The sequence below is a fragment of the Oncorhynchus gorbuscha genome, linkage group LG26, assembly GCF_021184085.1.
Source record: "Oncorhynchus gorbuscha isolate QuinsamMale2020 ecotype Even-year linkage group LG26, OgorEven_v1.0, whole genome shotgun sequence".
NCBI lineage: Eukaryota > Metazoa > Chordata > Actinopteri > Salmoniformes > Salmonidae > Oncorhynchus > Oncorhynchus gorbuscha.
In genome coordinates this window covers 16578893-16599791 of record NC_060198.1, presented here as the reverse complement: position 1 = coordinate 16599791, position 20899 = coordinate 16578893, and the positions used below count along the sequence as shown (strand labels likewise).

Below are 20899 nucleotides of genomic sequence, written 5' to 3'. Positions count from 1 at the left end.
AGTAATACATTCTAGTATGTAATACCTGAGGTTTGGGTCATTTTGAATTCAATATTATACTGGCCTTTTTCGTGCCAATTGACACATCTTTTGGACGTCAACATTCTAACAGTCAAATATATTTCATATATGCCATCGTAAAAATAATTATCTTGTTGTGTTTATGAAGGTCTTAGGCAACATTAAAAATGAAAATATGTTCTTTCCCTCCTCAAATATTTTATTAGTGTATGGTACTGGTATAGACAAATCACTAAACATAGTTTTAACAAAGGCACTTCACAAATAAAAGCGATTTTTTTTTATTTTTTTAAAATTAAATTTATTTTTAAAATATTTTATTTATTTATTTATTTTTATTTTTTTTACACTTGAAATTCTATGAAACAAAAAGCATGTGCGTTGGAACACTGTAACCGCTTCTTTTTATACCGACAAAACTAATACAAGTAACCCAAACCAACAAGACACATGATCGGTCAGCAAGACGCGCGGTCGATTTGAAGAAAATCTCAGTTGCATAAACATCAGTATTGGCACCATTTGTGGTTGATAAATAGTGAAAATCGGCACAAAAGCCAGAATGGCATTATAATGAATGTGTCGCTTTTTAAAACCGCAGTCAAAAATAGTCCATTATTGTCAGTTATTAAACACATTTATTTGTGGCCCCGCTGGTGCTTACAGTTTGTCGTGCATCTTCACCTAATGGCATCAGTTGGATCTTTTATTTTAGGTGTCATCCCTTGTTCTTAACTGTCATCACACATTTTTGTCGCTTGCAACACTTCGCACGAACAAGTCGCTTGCTCGCAGCTGAAACGGGTTTTGTTTGTTTGTTTTTGTGAGTACATCTGCCCACCTGGCAGTTTCTACTTGGCTTTGCGCAATTGCTCGCGTGGAATCTTTCCCTCCTGACTTGGTCCTCATATGTCTCTCACTTAGCCCGTGTGCTTAGACTCATGATGAAGTCTCTCCTGCTCGTGGGGTTCATGCACTGCGTAAGCAACACGTGTGTTGATTAGCAGCCAAGTCGAGCATGTTTGTAGAACCGTGACAGGCCAGCGGCGAGTTCCTCCTTTCACTGTACAGCTGTGCCATCTGATCCAAACGATCAACAACCTATAGAATGAAGTAGACGACATTCAGGTGATTTTCTCATAGGAAAAACAAATTGTATATAAGTTGATCTATCTATATATGGCGACGCGTACAGTGGTGGGGGTAAAAAAATACCACTTGTCATACTTGAGAAATTATCTATTTTAAGGTCTCAAAGTATATTTGATATACTTAAGTATCAAAAGTAAATGCTATAAATCCTCTCAAATTCCTTATGTTAAAGCAAACGAGACTGGATGCTGTTCTTTTTAGGGGAGGTAGCCCGGGGAACAATCTAACACTCCGACATAATTCACAAAATCAAGCATTTGTGTTTAGAGAGACCGCCAGATCCGAGGCAGTAGGGAAGACCACATGTTCTCTTGATAAATGTGTGAATTAGACCATGTTGCTGTCCTGCTAAGCATTCAAAATGTACGGGAGTGAAAAAGTACATGTTTTCTTTAGGAATGTAGTGGTAATGCCAAAATATTTAAGTAGTACTTCAAAGTAGTTTTACTTAACTTTACACCACTGGATGCATATTCTGATGAAATATCTTTGTTCGGTATTAGTTCATAATAGTTTTCTCTGTGTGTCCTTGTTGCCGCTGGTGCTCATGATGCAAACGGTATTTCTTGCCATGCATTGGTAAAGTGTGACAACACTCATTCTTCAGCACCGTTGTAGAGTACTGCTGATGTGCAGGTGCCTTATTTTGCACAGAGGGAGGGAGCTCCATTCTCGCTTTGTTAATGGTGCCAACCAGGCTTGTTTTCTTTGCAAGCAACTTGTTTGCCAATGACTGATGTGAAGAAATTGTCCGTGTTGACATTTCTCCGCTACCGTTTTGAGATTATAAATTGAGTAGATGAATGACATGCCCTCGTTAAACTGGTTATAACTCCAGTTGTGTTTGTGATATTAATAGGGGTTAAGATTTGAACAACCACAGTGTGTTATATAGACGTATTCAGGAATAGACGAGGATGGCGGGGACTTTAAAAACGTAAATGTATTTTGTGTCATTATGACTCCATCAGCCTTTCAAGCGCAAGAGACTTAGCCATTGTCATGGACTTTTGATTTGACAGTCCACATTTAGTCGTAAAACACTCTTCTTCCCCCCGGCCCCCCAGATGTGGACGAGTGTTTCCCCAACCCCTGTGGCCATGGGGGCACCTGCCAGGACCAGGTCAACGGCTTCAAGTGCACCTGTCCCTTCCAGTGGAGCGGCAAGACCTGCCTCATCGGTCAGTCAGTCCTCTATCCCATAACACCCTGCACCTCCTCTATCATACGGTCGTCACTATTTGGCCAAGTTGCAAAGTCTGACTTTGCGTCTTGGCCATCTCGAATCAAATCAAATCAAATTTTATTTATTTGTCACATACACATGGTTAGCAGATGTTAATGCGAGTGTAGCGAAATGCTTGTGCTTCTAGTTCCGACAATGCAGTGATAACCAACAAGTAATCTAACTAACAATTCCAAAACTACTGTCTTATACACAGTGTAAGGGGATAAGGAATATGTACATAAGGATATATGAATGAGTGATGGTACAGAGCAGCATACAGTAGATGGTATCGAGTACAGTATATACATATGAGATGAGTGTGTAGACAAAGTAAACAAAGTGGCATAGTTAAAGTGGCTAGTGATACATACTACTGTTCCATCGATGTGGATAGGAGTTCCCTCTGCTGTTTCCTGAAGTCCACAATCATCTCCTTAGTTTTGTTGACGTTGAGTGTGAGGTTATTTTCCTGACACCACACTCCGAGGGCCCTCACCTCCTCCCTGTAGGCCGTCTCGTCGTTTTTGGTAATCAAGCCTACCACTGTTGTGTCGTCCGCAAACTTGATGATTTGAGTTGGAGGCGTGCGTGGCCACGCAGTCGTGGGTGAACAGGGAGTACAGGAGAGGGCTCAGAACGCACCCTTGTGGGGCCCCCGTGTTGAGGATCAGCGGGGAGGAGATGTTGTTGCCTACCCTCACCACCTGGGGGCGGCCCGTCAGGAAGTCCAGTACCCAGTTGCACAGGGCGGGGTCGAGGCCCAGGGTCTCGAGCTTGATGACGAGCTTGAAGGGTACTATGGTGTTGAATGCCGAGCTGTAGTCGATGAACAGCATTCTCACATAGGTATTCCTTTTGTCCAGGTGGGTTAGGGCAGTGTGCAGTGTGGTTGAGATTGCATCGTCTGTGGACCTATTTGGGCGGTAAGCAAATTGGAGTGGGTCTAGGGTGTCAGGTAGGTTGGAAGTGATATGGTCCTTGACTAGTCTCTCAAAGCACTTCATGATGACGGAAGTGAGTGCTACGGGGCGGTAGTCGTTTAGCTCAGTTACCTTAGCTTTCTTGGGAACAGGAACAATGGTGGCCCTCTTGAAGCATGTGGGAACAGCAGACTGGTATAGGGATTGATTGAATATGTCTGTAAACACACCGGCCAGCTGGTCTGCGCATGCTCTGAGGGCGCGGCTGGGGATGCCGTCTGGGCCTGCAGCCGTGCGAGGGTCAACACGTTTAAATGTCTTACTCACCTCGGCTGCAGTGAAGGAGAGACCGCATGTTTTCGTTGCAGGCCGTGTCAGGGGCACTGTATTGTCCTCAAAGCGGGCAAAAAAGTTATTTAGTCTGCCTGGGAGCAAGACATCCTGGTCCGTGACTGGGCTGGGTTCCTTCTTGTAGTCCGTGATTGACTGTAGACCCTGCCACATGCCTCTTGTGTCTGAGCCATTGAATTGAGATTCCACTTTGTCTCTGTACTGACGCTTAGCTTGTTTAATAGCCTTGCGGAGGGAATAGCTGCATTGTTTATATTCGGACATGTTACCAGACACCTTGCCCTGATTAAAAGCAGTGGTTCGCGCTTTCAGTTTCACGCGAATGCTGCCATCAATCCACGGTTTCTGGTTTGGGAATGTTTTTATTGTTGCTATGGGAACGACATCTTCGACGCACGTTCTAATGAACTCTCACACCGAATCAGCGTATTCGTCAATATTTCCATCTGACGCAATACGAAACATGTCCCAGTCCACGTGATGGAAGCAGTCTTGGAGTGTAGAGTCAGCTTGTTCTGACCAGCGTTGGACAGACTTCAGCGTGGGAGCCTCTTGTTTTAATTTCTGCCTGTAGGCAGGGATCAGCAAAATGGCGTCGTGGTCAGCTTTTCCGAAAGGGGGGCGGGGCAGGGCCTTATATGCGTCGCGGAAGTTAGAGTAACAATGATCCAAGGTTTTACCACCCCTGGTTGCGCAATCGATATGTAGTAGTATATGCCATTTAGATAAAATTTACAGTCATGTGTGCATACATTCTACGTATGGGTGGTCCCGGGAGTCTTGTTTTCAGATTAGCTTTGTTAAAATCCCCAGCTACAATGAATGCAGCTTCCGGATAAATGGTTTCCAGTTTGCAAAGAGTTAAATAAAGTTTGTTCAGAGCCATCGATGTGTCTGCTTGGGGGGGGATATATACGGCTGTGATTATCGAAGAGATCTTATCTTGCTTGAACCCTATCATATAACTGAGCTCTCATTCATCCTCTATATTCCCCCTCCCTTAAAAACTACTCCTCTATCCCACAAATTCCGGCACCTCTATCATTCAACCACCAGGTTTGCAGTCATCCTCTATCTAATTTTTTACCTCCTATATCCCACAATCCCCATGCAACTCCTCTACCTATATCTCCTCTATCACAGAAACAATTGTACTCTTATATCCTACAAACCTCTATCTCACAACAACAACTTAGTCCTTCTCTATCCCACTACCACCTATATATCCTACTACCATAGAGAGAGTATTGATCTCTATGCCCACTATGGAGTATGGAGATTATATACTTTATTTGGCCCACTGATACAGGATCAAATATCTCTTCTCTCACTAATGGTTGAAGTTAGTTTCCTAGATCTGTGGTTGAGGTCAACTTCTAACCACCTTGCTACAATTAGAGGATTTCCTTAGGACACAGATCTAGGACCAGCTTACACTCTCCAAATCTGAACCATAACCATTAGGGGGGGGGGGGAATCTCCAAACTGACATTAGTTAAGCTTCTAAGTGCAAATTCATCATACCACCCTTGTCTTTTGGTGGCGCTCTAGTGTGAAGATTTAGAAACGGCGTGCCAGGATGGGGAAAGTTCCTTCGGCATTCCATTCCATGGCTGTTTTTTGGGATTCCTCTGGGGGCAGAGATAATGTGGGGTTTCCTAAGCCGGGTTGATCATCCTTTGAGGAATGGCCGTGTGTTTTTAAAGTGCTTAGAATGAGGAGTGAGAGGATGGGTGTCTTCACTGCTACCTTGATCCACAATCCTTCACCCCACCTGGCACATTTTGTGTTTGTCCCCAATTGCCTTTCACCATGGGGACCGGCTCTGATGCGGGTTTGAATGCAGACCACCAGAAAAGACCATAGAAATATAATTCCTAGAATAGGCATCCCCTTAGTCAATGGTTGGGTGTCGGGGGAAACTATTCCTATGGCTGCCGACACTTCGCAGTTGCATGCCGAATGCCCTGTAAGAGGAATGAAGGAATTAAATGTTTTGTGGGTTTCAGACGCCAATGAGTGCGAAGGCGACCCCTGCCTGAATGCCAACTCCTGCCGGAACCTGATTGGAGGGTACTTCTGCGAGTGCCTCCCTGGTTGGATGGGCCAGAACTGCGACACCAGTGAGTTATTTTTTTTCTCTCTCTCTCAATGAAAAGGCCTGTCGCTTGTTCTAATGCAGAGGTGGGCAAGTCTGGTTCCAGGGAGCAGCAGGGGAAACTGGCTTTTGTTCCAGCCCAGCACTAACATGGGTAATTCAACTAATCATGGTTGGCAATTGAAAGCCTGATTATTTGGAAGTGTGTTCGTGCCGGGGTAGAACAAAAGCCTGCTCACCCTGCCATTCAATCTCCAGAGTCTAAAGTTGCACACCCTTGTTCTAAAATGAAGCAATGTTACGTCAAGTGCCAGTAGCAACTTTAAACAACTGTTCTAGGGCCAGTTTTGGAAGTGAGTTTATGACTGATGGTTAGGACTGGCTCAGTGTTTTTTTTTGTCCTGGACTAATAGTTCTGGAGTGGTCTGTCTGAAATTGGACGACAGAAAAAAAAACAAATACAAATAAATAATAATGCACGTTTTTATCTCGTCATTGTCTGCTTGCACAGCCGGTAACGTCCAAATAACATGGGCGCTCAAACAATCGCGTGAAGCCCCAGCGCACCGAGGCCCCGCACGAATCGCACCCTTTATTTTTACCACCTATTCTCAAACGAGGCTTGTCTTGAGGAAAGCTTGTGGGAAATCTTCTATCAAGGCCTCTCCTTGGCGGAGCTCAAATTGTATACGTTTATTTATTTGTATTTGATTGTTACAAATTGTTTCCACAGATATTAATGACTGTCGGGACCAGTGTCAAAATGGGGGAACCTGCAAGGTAGGTTTATTGGGTTTCTCCCTAAAGGCATCCTATTCCCTATATAGTGCACTACTTTTGACCAGAACCCTATCATGAGGAATAGGGTGCCATTTGGGACATAGATGTGTTCTTATTTTTCTGGAATGTACCGGTCCTGGTCGATTGACATATTTCGGATACTTCCTGGCATATTGGAGTTGTTTTTGGCTGCTTTCTCTCCCCTTCCCCTCTTCCTCCCCCTTTTTTTCCCCTTTATGGCAGGTTTAAAAATGGCAAACTGCTGAGACATGCTTTCAGAACACAGACATGAGTTGCTCGGGCAATGCTAACAAAGAGTGGGGGCAGAAGACATGAATGCTTGTGGAGGAGGGCAGAATGGGAGGGGGGGAATAGGTGGAAGGTCTTCATGACTACAATAGATCAGATTACCATAAACATTCTCGTCCCCTGCCAGGAAAAAGAAATGTCTTAATTATTTTCCAACCCTTTCACAATGGCTTGTTTTCCTTACTGTTCTGTACCTCACACACTCACATTTTATTTATTTTTCTCCCTTTCTCCGTTTTCTTCCCCTCCCTAGGACATGGTGAACGGGTACCGCTGTGTTTGTCCGTTGGGCTTCGGCGGTGAGCACTGCGAGACTGATGTAGATGAGTGTGCCAGTGGCCCGTGCCTGAACGGCGGCAGTTGCAAGGACGACGTCAACGGCTTCCAGTGCCTGTGCCTGCCCGGTTTCTCTGGCAACTTCTGTCAGGTGAGCAGAGATTGGCACCACACCCCCTCACTGTGCCCAGAAGCCTACCCAGAGTTGGTTCAAGTCACCTCAAGCCATAACATATTGCAGATATTGCTGCATCCTTGGTAATGGTTTATGGTTAGGATTGGAGGTAAGCATAAGCTGATCCTAGATCTGTGGTTAGGGCCAACTTATCTTGAATAAATCCAGAGTAAGTTGCAGTCACCTCAAACCACTGATCCACAGTCGGATACTGTATTTCCCCATACCTTTTAATTGTTAAGGTTAGGATTGGAGATCCTAGATTGGTGGTTAGGGCCAACTTTCCTTGACTACCTCTCTCCTGCATGAATCTTCTCACCATGATCTGTTTTCATTGATATCCTCTTCAATAGTTTTTTTTTTTGTGCCACCTTTCCATCCACCCCACTGTAGTTGCACCTGCGTTTCTCTCTGCAATCGTTTCTCTTTGCAACTTAAAACCGGAGCTTTGTCGCGCTTGTTAGCCCAGACGGAAGGTTCACAAGTGTTAAGTCAGTCTTCTCTTTTCCCGCCTCCTCCAACTCCCCACCGCTAAGCGTTTGTTTATGGGTCTTTAGCAGGTTTCTGTGGGGAAGTCTACAATGGGGTTATTATGGAAAAGGTCAAATGGCACGTATTACTTTACATGGCTTATGTCTAAACCATTCTCTGTTTTTGTTCTCGCCTTCTCAGCTGGACATCGACTACTGCATGCCGAACCCATGTCAAAACGGGGCCCAGTGTTTCAACCTGGCTACCGACTACTTCTGCAAATGTCCCGAAGACTATGAGGGCAAGAACTGTTCCCATTTGAAGGACCACTGTCGTACCACACCCTGCAAAGGTTCATATTTGCTTTTTTTTTGGGATCAGCCTTGTGCAGTTTTTACATTGCTGTAAAAGTCTGTTGGTTTTCAGTGTTAGCCTAGCCAGTTTTGTCTAGCTTGGCTAATACAAATTTACATTTAAGAAGGCTAACCCAAACAAATGTAGGTCACTCATCTCCCTTTGCTTTTTTTTTTACTGTAAATCTGAGAGGGGGGGGGTTTAACCTGCAGAGTCTGTAATCTAATCTGCTAACTTGAGGCCATTGTGCTGGGTGTGTGTCACACCAGTGTGTGAAGACCTAAGGTGAGCAAGCCCGCGCGGCACAAACCCGTTCTCCGCCGGTCCCCCAGGGCCTCGTTACCATGGGAAGAGTTAAGATTTGGTTTCATGTTTTCGAGCCGCTACTGCTGTCAGACTACTTTTTTGACAGGACACTCCCTTTTAAGACCCCCCCCCATTCCTCCTTCTGACAAATTGCCTCTGCTTCTTAAATTTTTCCTTCCCTTCTAGACTGTGTTTGTCTCCAAAAACGCCCCAGAAAAATCTGGCAAACTGAAGTGCTCTGTGTGTGTTCTTCCTGCTAAAAACATAATAGACCCCCATCATTTTCTCTCTCTCTGTGTGTGTGTGTGTGTGCTCGCGCACATTTTTTAGAGTAATTACGACAGTCTGATAAGGGTTTATACGCTTGGACTACTTTTATCTAAACACACACCACAGATTGAAGAAGTTAGGAGGACTTTGGCATGTGTTGAATATTTATTTATTCGAAGCTTTAGCACCCAAAGTGCTTGTGAAGGTTTATATGATGTGTGGCAATGTCAGTTCTGTGCAATACATAATCAACATTTGTGATTGCCATATATGCACACTGTCCTGACCACCCTCTCTCCCTCAGTGATTGACAGCTGCACGGTTGCTGTGGCATCCAACAGCACCCCTGGGGGCATGCGTCTGATTTCGTCCAATGTGTGCGGGCCCCACGGGCGCTGCCGGAGCCAGGCTGGGGGCCAGTTCAGCTGCGAGTGCCAGGAGGGCTTCACTGGGACATACTGCCATGAGAGTAAGTGACTCCCCCAGTTCCAATGGGTGAAGAACGGTGGATGAATGGCTGACTGGAGTATGGCTAGGGTGGTGGATGGATAGAGCCTTGGCTAGATGGTGGATGGCTAATGTGTGAATTAAGGGATCAATGTGGGGGTGTGATGGAGGCATGGATAGAAGAGAAAATGTGGCAGACTTATGAGGTGGATAGGGCAGAGCATGGATGGAGAATGGTATTGCAGGTGTGGTAGAGGACACGATGGGCCCTTCTTGAGAAGCGGATCTTCTTTAAAAACCCTGCTTCGTTCCGACCACAAGTACACCACAAGAATTTCCCTCCCCGTTATAATGATTGTTCCTGGCGCTTGACAAGATCTCTCTCTCTCTCTCTCTGTCACTACACACGCATCCTTGGGTTCAAAGCGTGCTCTCGCTCCCTCCAAAGCTGGCGACTTTGTTCTCACCAACACTTCTTTCAGGGGAGAGTGGTGACCCCCCTTGACGATAATTATTAGCTCCCTGTTTGATGGATGGCCGTTTTAGCTGCCAGCTCCCTAGCCCAGAGAGGTCAGGCGGGCTAGACCTGGCCCTGCCAGTCACTGGGTTATCAGCTCTAATGGAGGACTGGAGGCCCCAGGCGAGGCCTATTCTGTCTCTCAGACACAGTCCTTGATTAATGACCCTGTCCAGCCTTCGCTAGCCTGTCAAGGAGTGGGGAAGTTGTTAAATGAGGGGGGGGCGGGGGGTCCATGCCTCCCCACCCCTAACTCTCATTTTCTTAAGCCAGGAAGTCTGCCTGTTCTTGCCTGGCCTTGTCTCTCCCACGCACTCACACACCCAACACCAAGCTCTCTGTTGTGGTTTTGGGTGACAGAAGAGGGAGTTTTGGTGCGAGGTTACTTGAACGGAGACGACAGCTCAAATAAACTGGGCACTCGGGAAAGGGCAAGGCCTCCGTTGGATGTGTAATGTGGAAACAATGTGAATTGTTCACGTGTTCTAAGAAACTGTATTAAAAAACAGAAATGGTAAATAAGTTGTTGAAGGGATTTCATGGTGCACGCCTTGATGGCGTGGCTTGATATTGTGCATATTCCTCAGTCTTTCGCTCATGTTTCCTCCTTTCTTTCACACGCTCTCAGATATAAATGACTGTGAAAGCGGCCCGTGTCAGAACGGGGGGACGTGTATCGACAAAGTCACCCTGTACCAGTGCATCTGTGCCGAGGGTTGGGAGGGACCCAACTGCGACAACAGTAAGTTAATTTTCCTCTCACCGCACTGTTATGTAGTCATGTTTGTTTATATGAATGAATGGATTTCACTTTCTTTGACCCACCGGTGGATAATAAGTTGTTGTTGAAGTTGTATACAAGTTGCCTACAATCGCCCCACAATGTGGTACAAGTGTTTCTTAAAGCTCATGGTTCTTTTTGTTTGTATTATTACAAAGGTATTCATACAGTGGTACACAAGTCTATACATGTGCTTATGCATTACATGCAGGTGGAACAGTGCATTGACTTCATCTGTCTTGCTTCTTAATATTGAAGACTTGTTATCAGCATTATAACGTTTGGTAGGCTAAACATAACACTTCCATATTGCATTCCTAATGCATAGGCAACACACAGTGCTACCAAATAATCCCGCTTGTTTCAAGCCTTCAAGTGACTGGGGATATGGATGATCATTAGGCCCATGTTGAAACTTTCTGTTTAAAATTTTTTTTTTTAAAGGATTAGGTGTTGGGGGTGGCAATGAGCGATGGCAGCTGTCGGCGCAGCTACAATTTAGGGAAAATTGTGAGGCATTTTAGAATTTAAGCCAATTTGCTGCAATTCTACACATTTCTCCATGGAGCTGAGATTATTTTTTTTTGCGGTTTTAAAGCTAATTTATTGGAATTATAACATTTTTGCCATAGTTTAGAGAAAATGTTTCATTTTTTTTAAAGCTAGTTTCCTGCAATTCTATGCATTTTGCCATGGATAATGCGGTGTTCTTTTGCGCAAACATAATAAGTTAATTTCCAAAATAATGTTCTATTCACCCCGACTGTCTAGCTTTTATTTTGGTGATTTGAGAACTAGCAAAGATAACGTTATGAAAAAAATATATAGGTCCATTCTCTTTTATACACACTTCAAAACCAGATGTTGTCATTGAATTTTACACTTAGTGTTTTTCCATTCTGAAAATTTGACTTATGCGACATGAAAAAAAACAGCGTTTTTAGGCACGATTAACATTTACATTTACATTTAAGTCATTTAGCAGACGCTCTTATCCAGAGCGACTTACAAATTGGTGCATTCACCTTATGACATTAAAATGGCAGAACAATCTCTGCGTGTTTTCTTTCTCCGTGAAAGCTGAACAGGCAGTTTTTTTACTTTTGCCATTTCATGTTTGTCTCTGTCTTGTCTCCTAAGACATTGACGACTGCAACACCAACCCCTGTCGTAACCGCGGCACGTGCCGGGACCTGGTGAACGACTTCTACTGTGAGTGTAAGAACGGATGGAAGGGCAAGACATGTCACTCAAGTAAGCACCCCCTTACTACAGTATCGCACTTTTTTTCCTGTTTGTTTTTTTTTCGCCCTGGGGTGGCCGTGTGTTGTGATGTAAGCATGTGTGCATGCTTGTACCTGTTCGAAAGGGTGTGTTTGTGCATAAATGAAACCTGTATATGTTAGAGCCTAATGGTTTCCTGACATTGACTATGAACAGTTGCTAACGTGTAGTCTTTTTTTGCTTCCAGGGAGAGCCAGTGTGACGAGGCGACATGCAACAATGGCGGAACGTGCTACGATGAAGGGGACACCTTCAAATGCATATGTGCCGCCGGATGGGATGGTTCCACCTGTAATATAGGTTTGTAGCATAGCCAGCAGTGCTAAATTATTACAACTAGCTCTGTAGCATTTTCCAGCTAGCTAGCATGTTGGCTAAAGGTTGTGTTTGCTTCTCCAGCTAAGAACAGCAGCTGTCTGCCTAGCCCTTGTGAGAACGGAGGCACCTGTGTGGTCAGTGGAGACTCTTTCACCTGTGTCTGCAAAGAGGGCTGGGAGGGCCTGACCTGCAACCAAAGTGAGTGATCCCAGAGTGTGTCCTCCCTTGTCCCAGGGACTTGGGTAGATAATACATCTTTAGTAGAGAATTGTAGTTTTTTTGCACTATTAGTTGTTCATAACTTGATAGTGTAATATTCAGTTGCACTACATTTTAATCTGCCATAGTAGATGAGTACAGTCTGGCCTTCGTCCATTATGTAAAGACTGTATCTAGCTAAATCTTAACAATAAGAAATGTTTTATATACTTTTTATTTTATTTCTTAGATTAATGGTATGTGGCCTCAGCTAGCCACACACTCATCTTGAGTTAATATTCAAACATTCACTGTGTTAGAGGAAGAGTGATTATAGTTTTTCGATACTGATTATTGGAGGACTAAAAAAAGACTGTCGGTTAATCGGACAATTTTTATTTTTTAAATAAAAAAAATAAAAATATATACTGCTCAAAAAAATAAAGGGAACACTAAAATAACATATCTGAGATCTGAATGAATGAAATATTCTTATTAAATGCTTTTTTCTTAACATGGTTGAATGTGCTGACAACAAAATCACAGAAATTATCAATGGAAATTAAATTTATCAACCCATGGAGGTCTGCATTTGGAGTCACACTCAAAATTAAAGTGGAAAACCACACTACAGGCTGATCCAACTTTGATGTAATGTCCTTAAAACAAGTCAAAATGAGGCTCCGTAGTGTGTGTGGCCTCCACGTGCCTGTATGACCTCCCTACAACGCCTGGGCATGCTCTTGATGAGGTGGCGGATAGTCTCCTGAAGGATCTCCTCCCAGACCTGGACTAAAGCATCTGCCAACTCCTGGACAGTCTGTGGTGCAACATGGCATTGGTGGATGGAGCGATACATGATGTGCTCAATTGGATTCAGGTCTGGGGAACGGGCGGGCCAGTCCATAGCATCAATGCCTTCCTCTTGCAGGAACTGCTGACACACTCCAGCCACATGAGGTCTAGCATTGTCTTGCATTAGGAGGAACCCAGGGCCAACTGCACCAGCATATGGTCTCACAAGGGGTCTGAGGATCTCATCTCGGTACCTAATGGCAGTCAGGCTACCTCTGGCGAGCACATGGAGGGCTGTGCGGCCCCCCCAAAGAAATGCCAGCCCACACCATGACGGACCCACCGCCAAACCGGTCATGCTGGAGGATGTTGCAGGCAGCAGAACGTTCTCCGCGGTGTCTCCAGACTGTCACGTCTGTCACGTGCTCAGTGTGAACCTGCTTTCATCTGTGAAGAGCACAGGGCGCCAGTTGGCGAATTTGCCAATCTTGGTGTTCTCTGGCAAATGTCAAACCTTCCTGCACGGTGTTGAGCTGTAAGCACAACCCCCACATGTGGACGTCGGGCCCTCATACCACCCTGATGGAGTCTGTTTCTGACCGTTTGAGCAGACACATGCACATTTGTGGACTGCTGGAGGTCATTTTGCAGGGATCTGGCAGTGTTCCTCCTTGCACAAAGGCGGAGGTAGCGGTCCTTCTGCTGGGTTGTTGCCCTCCTACGGCCTCATCCATGTCTCTTGATGTACTGGCCTGTCTCCTGGTAGTGCCTCCATGCTCTGGACACTACGCTGACAGACACAGCAAACCTTCTTGCCACAGCTCGCATTGATGTGCCATCCTGGATGAGCTGCACTACCTGAGCCACTTGTGTGGGTTGTAGACTCTGTCTCATGCTACCAATGGAGTGAAAGCACTGCCAGCATTCAAAAGTGACCAAAACATCAGCCAGAAAGCATAGGAACTGAGAAGTAGTCTGTGGTTATCACCTGCAGAACCACTCCTTTATTGGGGGTGTCTTGCTAATTGCCTATAATTTCCACCTGTTGTCTATTCCATTTGCACAACAGCATGTGAAATTTGTTGTCAATCAGTGTTGCTTCCTAAGTGGACAGTTTGATTTCACAGAGGTGTGATTGACCTGGAGTTACATTGTGGTGTTTAAGTGTTCCCTTTATTTTTTTGAGCAGTTTATATATTTGTAATAATGACAATTACAACTGCAACAATACTGAATGAATAATGAACACTTATTTGAATTTAATACAATACATAAATAATAAAACATGTTCAATTTGGTTTAAATAATGCAAAAACAGTGTTGGAGAAGTAAAAGTGCGATATGTACCATGTAAAAAAAGCCAACATTTTAAGTTCCTTGCTCAGAACATGAGAACATATGAAAGTTGGTGGTTCCTTTTAACATGAGTCTTCAATATTCCCGGTTGATAAGTTTTAGGTTGTAGTTAGTCATATAATATTTCTCTCTATACCATGTGTACCTTATACCTTTACTTCCGTAACAGGTGGTCAGCCTGCAACCCATTCTCCTCGTGGATTGCAATGTAATCGTCCAAAAAGGCCGATTACCGATTTTGTTATATGAACTTGAAATCGTCCCTAATTAATTGGCCCGATTTTTTTATTTATTTATACATATATTATTTATTTATTTTAATCAGTCAACCTCTACTGTGTCTAACACAATTTTCTTATATTTCTCATTTTACAGATTCCAACGACTGCAATCCCCACCCTTGGTAAGTCAATCCCAAGCCAAGTTAGACCCAGTAAACATATCTGCCTTCAGGAATGTCCTGTTGCTGATAACACACATACACTCATCGTCAACAAAGAGCCACAAACAACTCGCGTAACCCTGTTTGCTCAAGTCTTCACAATCAGACATTGTACCTTGATCCACTTCCTCTTCGACCCAACGCCATTTTTAAGAATAATATAAATGTATCTGTTAAACTGTTTTTATGGTGAAATCATTTCATGCAGAGGGAATTATTGAGTGATGCTTATTTAGATACTTCCTAAGACATGTCATTATATTTCCAACCCGTTTAGTAAATTCTTATTGTTTAAGAGCTATGGCCCCCTGACCTCTGTCTCTATCCTTTTCTCTGCAGCTATAACAGTGGGACCTGTGTGGACGGAGATAACTGGTACCGGTGTGAGTGTGCCGCGGGATTCGCAGGACCAGACTGCAGGATTAGTGAGTGTTAACCCTTTGCGTTCCTCTCCCCCCACCCCACTTACTATTCTTAAGCTGTGCCAAACGTCAGTTAAGTCGAGGCTAAATCAGGTTTGTCTTTTGGATTTGGTGGTGCTTGTAGGACAACACCACGGAGGACGAGTCTTATGAGATGGCTAGAAAAGTTAACGCTGCGGTTAACCCTTTGATCCAGTTAAAGAGAGCTCAGATGGAGAAGTTGATCACCTGCACTCATTCCCAATGATAACTTGACCACCCAGAGTTAGTCCAACTGAGAACTAGGAATGAAACTAGGGTAGAGTTTGAAAGTATTTGATCTTCAAATGTTTTTTTTTTGTTACGAAGTTATACTACTTTGTAATTAGCACAGTTTGGTCTGTGGCTCTGGGAAAAAATATCAGTCTAAGGAAAAATGGTTCCAAGACGTATCGTGTTTCATTCGGAAGTCTTGTAGTCACTGTCAGTCAGTAGGCTAGATGGACTGATGCATATAGATTGATGAAGTGACCGAAATGGAGTAGTACCCTAACAGTTGCCAATCTGGTCCCCTCAGACATCAACGAGTGCCAGTCGTCGCCTTGTGCGTTCGGCTCCACCTGCGTCGACGAGATCAACGGCTACCGCTGCCTGTGTCCACCAGGGATGGCCGGCCCCAGATGCCAAGAAGGTAAGACCTATACCCCTCCATGTGTTCCTTTGGCGGCTCATACTGGCTTCAATAAATACATTTTCCATCATGAGCAGCAGTGTAATTATCCCTGTTGGATTTTGCCATGACAATGGACTGTAATTTTAGTTGGAAACTTTTAGTTGGAATTTTTGTTCCTTGTGCTGTAGCTCTTTAGGTGGTGTTTACCGAACTATAAACAGGACATCAGATTAACAATGTATAAGTGTACGGTACAATATCTTTATTAACATCACGAGAACCTAAGTCTTAACAAGAGTCACTGTTGGTGTAAACAGTCAACCTGAATACAACACAGTACATCTAGGATTTTGGGCATCTATAGCAAATGTTAAGGTTCAATCTTGATGAGAATAAAATCGCCACCTCCTGCATTTCAGTTGTTGGGAGATCCTGTTTTGTCGGTGGTCTGGTGGCCGTGGACGGGACCAAATGGGACGACGATTGCAACACCTGCCAGTGCCACAATGGGAAGGTCACCTGTACAATGGTACGAAACCACAGGTTTTACGACAAGCTGGCTTTTTTGTGTTTTGTTTGTACTATATTCAATCCCCATAGTGATGTGAGCTAGCTATGCATTGAAGGACCACAAATTATCACCACCACTGACCACATTCCTGTCCCCCTCCAGATCTGGTGCGGTCCCAAATCCTGCCGGGTCCACAGTAAAAGCCACAGCGGTGGCGAGTGCCCGGTCGGTCAGATGTGTGTGCCCGTCCGGGACGAGTGCTGTTTTGTCAAGCCATGCCCCAGCCAGGGCGAGTGCTGGTCGGCCTCCCACAGTCCCAAGCCCCACGCAAAGTGCCACCCCGAGGGCAACTGTGCCAACGTCACCTTCACCTTCAAAAAGGACACCATGCCACAGGTGAGTTGGCGCAAGCCACGTCATAAAAACCATTTGTTCAAACTTAAACTAGGAAGTCAATTTAACCAATGGCAAAACCATTGTCACATCCAGTTTGGCAGCATTTCATATTCCTTTGTAAGACTAGGAGCAGTTTGCAGTTTTTGATTAACTGTGATGCCGATACTTTTAATACTTGTGAACTTATACATTGAACCTTTTGACCTCTGTGTGTGGCAGGGCTTGACTGTTGAGAACATCTGCAGCGAGCTAAGGAGTCTGTATGTGGTGAGGAACCTCTCGTCAGAGTACTCGGTGTCCATGACATGCGAGCCATCGGCCACAGCCAACAACAAGATCCATGTAGCAATCGTAAGTACCACTTGGCAAAAATTTTGCCCTCAATTCCATGATTGTCAAGAATAAGCAAATGACCATTTTGAAACATACATTAGTCATTTAGCAGACAGTCTTATCCTAAGAATAACTACATTCGCATAAGGATTCATTTGTCCTGTTTCTCACAATATACGCAATATTATTTCAAATGCGATATATGGAAGTTACAAGTTTCTTGTACGAAGACTTAACTCTATTAGTTCTTTTTTTTTTTTTTTTTTAGTCGACGGAGGACCGCAGAAGAGGCAAGGCCCCTATCAAGGAAATCACGGACAAGTTCATAGACCTGGTCAGCAAGCGAAACGGCAACAGCACTATCACCACAGCCGTCATCGAGGTCCGCGTCCAGAGGCAGAGCCACAACCCCAATGGTGAGCGCACAGGCAGCCATTTTTTTTCTGCAAGGACCTTCACTAGTAGTGGGATGGTTTTATGTACCTAGGTTTGAAAAATTCCTCAGCATTTCCCATGTTTTCCAGAAATCCTGGTTGAAGTATTTTGCAGTTCAATTTTTTTAATTGGAAGAGGGAGAAGATAATATTTCTGCTGCTGTCAACTTCTGCTTAAACTATAGTCTTCGATAACTAACGCCTTCCCTCCCTTTCTCCTTCCAGCAGACTACCTGGTCCCCCTGCTGGTGTCCGTAGTCATCGTCATCTGGCTCCTGGCTGTGGTCTCTGCTTTTATCTGGTGCCTCAAGCGGCGCCGAAAGCCCAGCACCCACACGGGTGTCAACACCCAGTCGTCGTCCCCGGCGACGACAGTCGAAGACACCAACAACTCAGTCAACAACGTGCGCGAGCAGCTCAACCAGATCAAGAACCCCATCGATAAACACGGTCTGACCAATTGCCTACCCCCAGTTAAAGAACACCCCAACCACCACCACTATCACTACGAGGACAAGAACTCTCTTATCAACGCCAAAATTAGAACAAACAACTCCGATGTGGGTAGCCACCATTCGGATGACGAGGAGTCTGAGAAGAGGTTTCAGAAGGCTAGGTTCCCAAGGCATACGCCATATACGTTAGTGGACCGGGAGGAGCGGAGCCCACAGCCGCTCCGCACGGCCGGCAAACACCCCAACTGGATTAACAAACAGGACAACAGAGACTTGGAGTCGGCGCAGAGCTTAAACCGAATGGAATTCATTGTATAGCCGCACAGCTTGGTGACCTTGGCCTGGCCACTTCAACTGGTTTCTCATCATTGAAAGGTCAGCTGAGGGGCGCTCCAAAGTTGTTGGATGCTGTTGTCATATTTTTGAATCAAAAAGTTGTGATTTACCCTTCACAAAGAAGACAAATTTCCATGTGTTTAATTTATGTTTCGACAAGCTGGCTCACACTGGCAATAACGGTTGGCTGTGGTTTGGCTGGATTTCCGGGTGCTGCGTTTGCGTTTTTTAAAACCAGTTAACTTCGAGACGGCACTTCTGTAAATGGAAATTTCGATGTACGTGTAAGAACATCTCCACGTTGTTCGGTAAGCTGCTGTCGAAGGCTTTTTACAGGCTTTTACCCGGTAGTCATACGAAGTGTACAATTTAATATTAATGTGGGTTTAGCCTCTAACTGGTTTTGTATATGTACGCGCTTCCGCAGCACCATACCACAGCAACTATCAAAACATATTATTTATTTTTGGGGGGCAGGTTGAGTCTGTCAGCAGTTGCTGCCGATATGAAGAATTTGTGTCGATGTATAGATCTGTAAATATTTTTTTTTATTAATCATTGTGTATATTTGATTTATTAACTTAATAATCAAGAGCCTTAATATCATTCCTTTTATTTATATGCATTGTTTAGATTTGAAGTTTTGACAGCTTTGTAAGCTTACAACTTCCTTATTTTTGAAAATATTGTTTCAATATATACAGACATTGACCATTTTTTGTTTTGGCTCTGTACTACAGTAATTAGGATTTTAAATGATATAATGACTGAGGTTAAAGTGCAGACGGTCAACTTTACTTTGAGGGTATTTTCATCCATATCGTGTGAACTTTTAAAATATTTTTTATTAACTTTTTCTACATGGTCTACCCATTTCAAGGAACCAAAAGCATTTGACAGATTCACTGTGTGTTTAAGTTTAGTATTTAGTCCCATATTCCTGGCACGCAATGACTACATCAAGCTTGTGACTACAAACTTGTTGGATGCAGTTTTTGTTTGTTTCAGATTATTTGCTGCCCAATAGATTTGAATGGTAAATAATGTCCCATGTGTATGGCGCTTGCAACGCCAGGTTGTGGTTTTGATTCCCACGGTGGGGGGGGGGCAGTACAAAATGTACTCACTACTGTAAGTCGCTAAATATGAATATAACACTTCTACATTAATGTGGATGCTACCATGATTACATAGAATTGTGAATGATGAGTGAGAAAGTTGGAAGCACAAAGATTATACCAAGAACATGCTAACCTCTCACCCTTACCAATAACGTGAGCATAGCATATTTTGTGGAGGGTGTGAGATATGCCTCAACTTTCTCACACATAATTATTAATGTTTTTCTGTAATCATGGTAGCATCCACATGAATCAATGAAAATACCCTCAAATTAAAGCTGACAGTCAGCAATTTAACTTCAGTCATTGTATAATTTCAAATCTAAAGTGCTGGAGTACAGAACCAAAACAACAATGTTTCACTGTCCAAATACTTTTGAACCTCACTTTGTTTCATAAATGCCAAAAGTGTTCTTGAAAGAATAGTTTATTTTTGAACAATTAGATGGCAATTTTTGTCCACTCAAAAAAAAAAAAAAAAAAAAAATGTTTTTGTACAATGTCTGTTTGAAACCATTTCTATGGTATATTTGCCAGGACTCTTTTGTAAGTACTTAAATGTAAATGGAATGGCAGGGGAAAGGATAAAATAATACGGAGGGTCATTTGAAACAACGCAATGTGGCAGACTCATTGCTTGCCAATGAAATACTTTTAGGGTAACTTTTTTTTTTTTTTTTTTTTTTGTAGCCTGATGTTTGAATGTACAGCATAACAAGTGTCAAGAACAGGAAAAAAAATCCTTAGATCCTTTGTAAAAAAATAATAACTTTTGGTGTATGTGATTACTTTGCATATATGGTAATGAACTCTAATAAATGGTGGAATTCGTTTTGCATGGCCCGGTGCCCCAGGTGGATGGAGATTTCACTTAAGGACCAATGGAATGGTCTTCAATGAGCAAATTCGGGTCACCGGGCCATGCAAAACTTACTCGACCATTGAGATACTTGAAGAGAGGAGATCCAATGAGAACACTGTAGAACTGTCATGTGACATAGCCTTTCTGGATTGGACGGAGACCACAAGGCTGTAAACATTTTTATTTATTTTTTTGTTTGCCCTGAAAATCATGATATGAGAAAGTATGTGTACATTTCACTTTAGTGTGTTAAGAACTTGATAATTAAAGTATTTTTGGGGGGAGGTTGTTCCTGGCAAGTCTTTGTTTTGTTTTGGAAAGTAATATTTATTAAAATATTTTGTACAAAAACAGCTTAGTTTTCCATTGCTTTCTGGGGCAAATGGTCTGCCTGGTGGCGTAAGTTTGCGGGTGTAGACTAGACGACATGGCGGATTTGCCGCATTTGCTGTTGAGTGTTGAACAATGACGAGCCTTTGAGCCTCGACTATCCCTGTCCTCTCCCACACATGCACTAACAGTCTCAGC

General features: G+C 43.7%; 1 protein-coding gene across 1 annotated transcript in view; it reads left to right on the top strand.

The window, feature by feature from the left end:
* Positions 1-20655, top strand: part of LOC124015694 (protein jagged-1b-like) — a 34511-nt gene extending 13856 nt beyond the window's left edge. The window contains exons 9-26 of the mRNA XM_046331099.1: positions 2241-2354; positions 5682-5795; positions 6504-6550; positions 7113-7286; positions 7983-8133; positions 9016-9180; positions 10304-10417; positions 11597-11714; positions 11928-12040; positions 12140-12256; positions 14783-14810; positions 15189-15274; positions 15828-15941; positions 16343-16452; positions 16597-16830; positions 17050-17181; positions 17432-17579; positions 17823-20655. Of these exons, the coding sequence (XP_046187055.1) occupies positions 2241-2354; positions 5682-5795; positions 6504-6550; positions 7113-7286; positions 7983-8133; positions 9016-9180; positions 10304-10417; positions 11597-11714; positions 11928-12040; positions 12140-12256; positions 14783-14810; positions 15189-15274; positions 15828-15941; positions 16343-16452; positions 16597-16830; positions 17050-17181; positions 17432-17579; positions 17823-18370 (2627 nt within the window). The 3' untranslated portion in view covers positions 18371-20655. The remainder of the gene's footprint in view (positions 1-2240; positions 2355-5681; positions 5796-6503; positions 6551-7112; positions 7287-7982; positions 8134-9015; positions 9181-10303; positions 10418-11596; positions 11715-11927; positions 12041-12139; positions 12257-14782; positions 14811-15188; positions 15275-15827; positions 15942-16342; positions 16453-16596; positions 16831-17049; positions 17182-17431; positions 17580-17822) is intronic.
* The last annotated feature ends 244 nt before the right edge of the window (positions 20656-20899 follow it).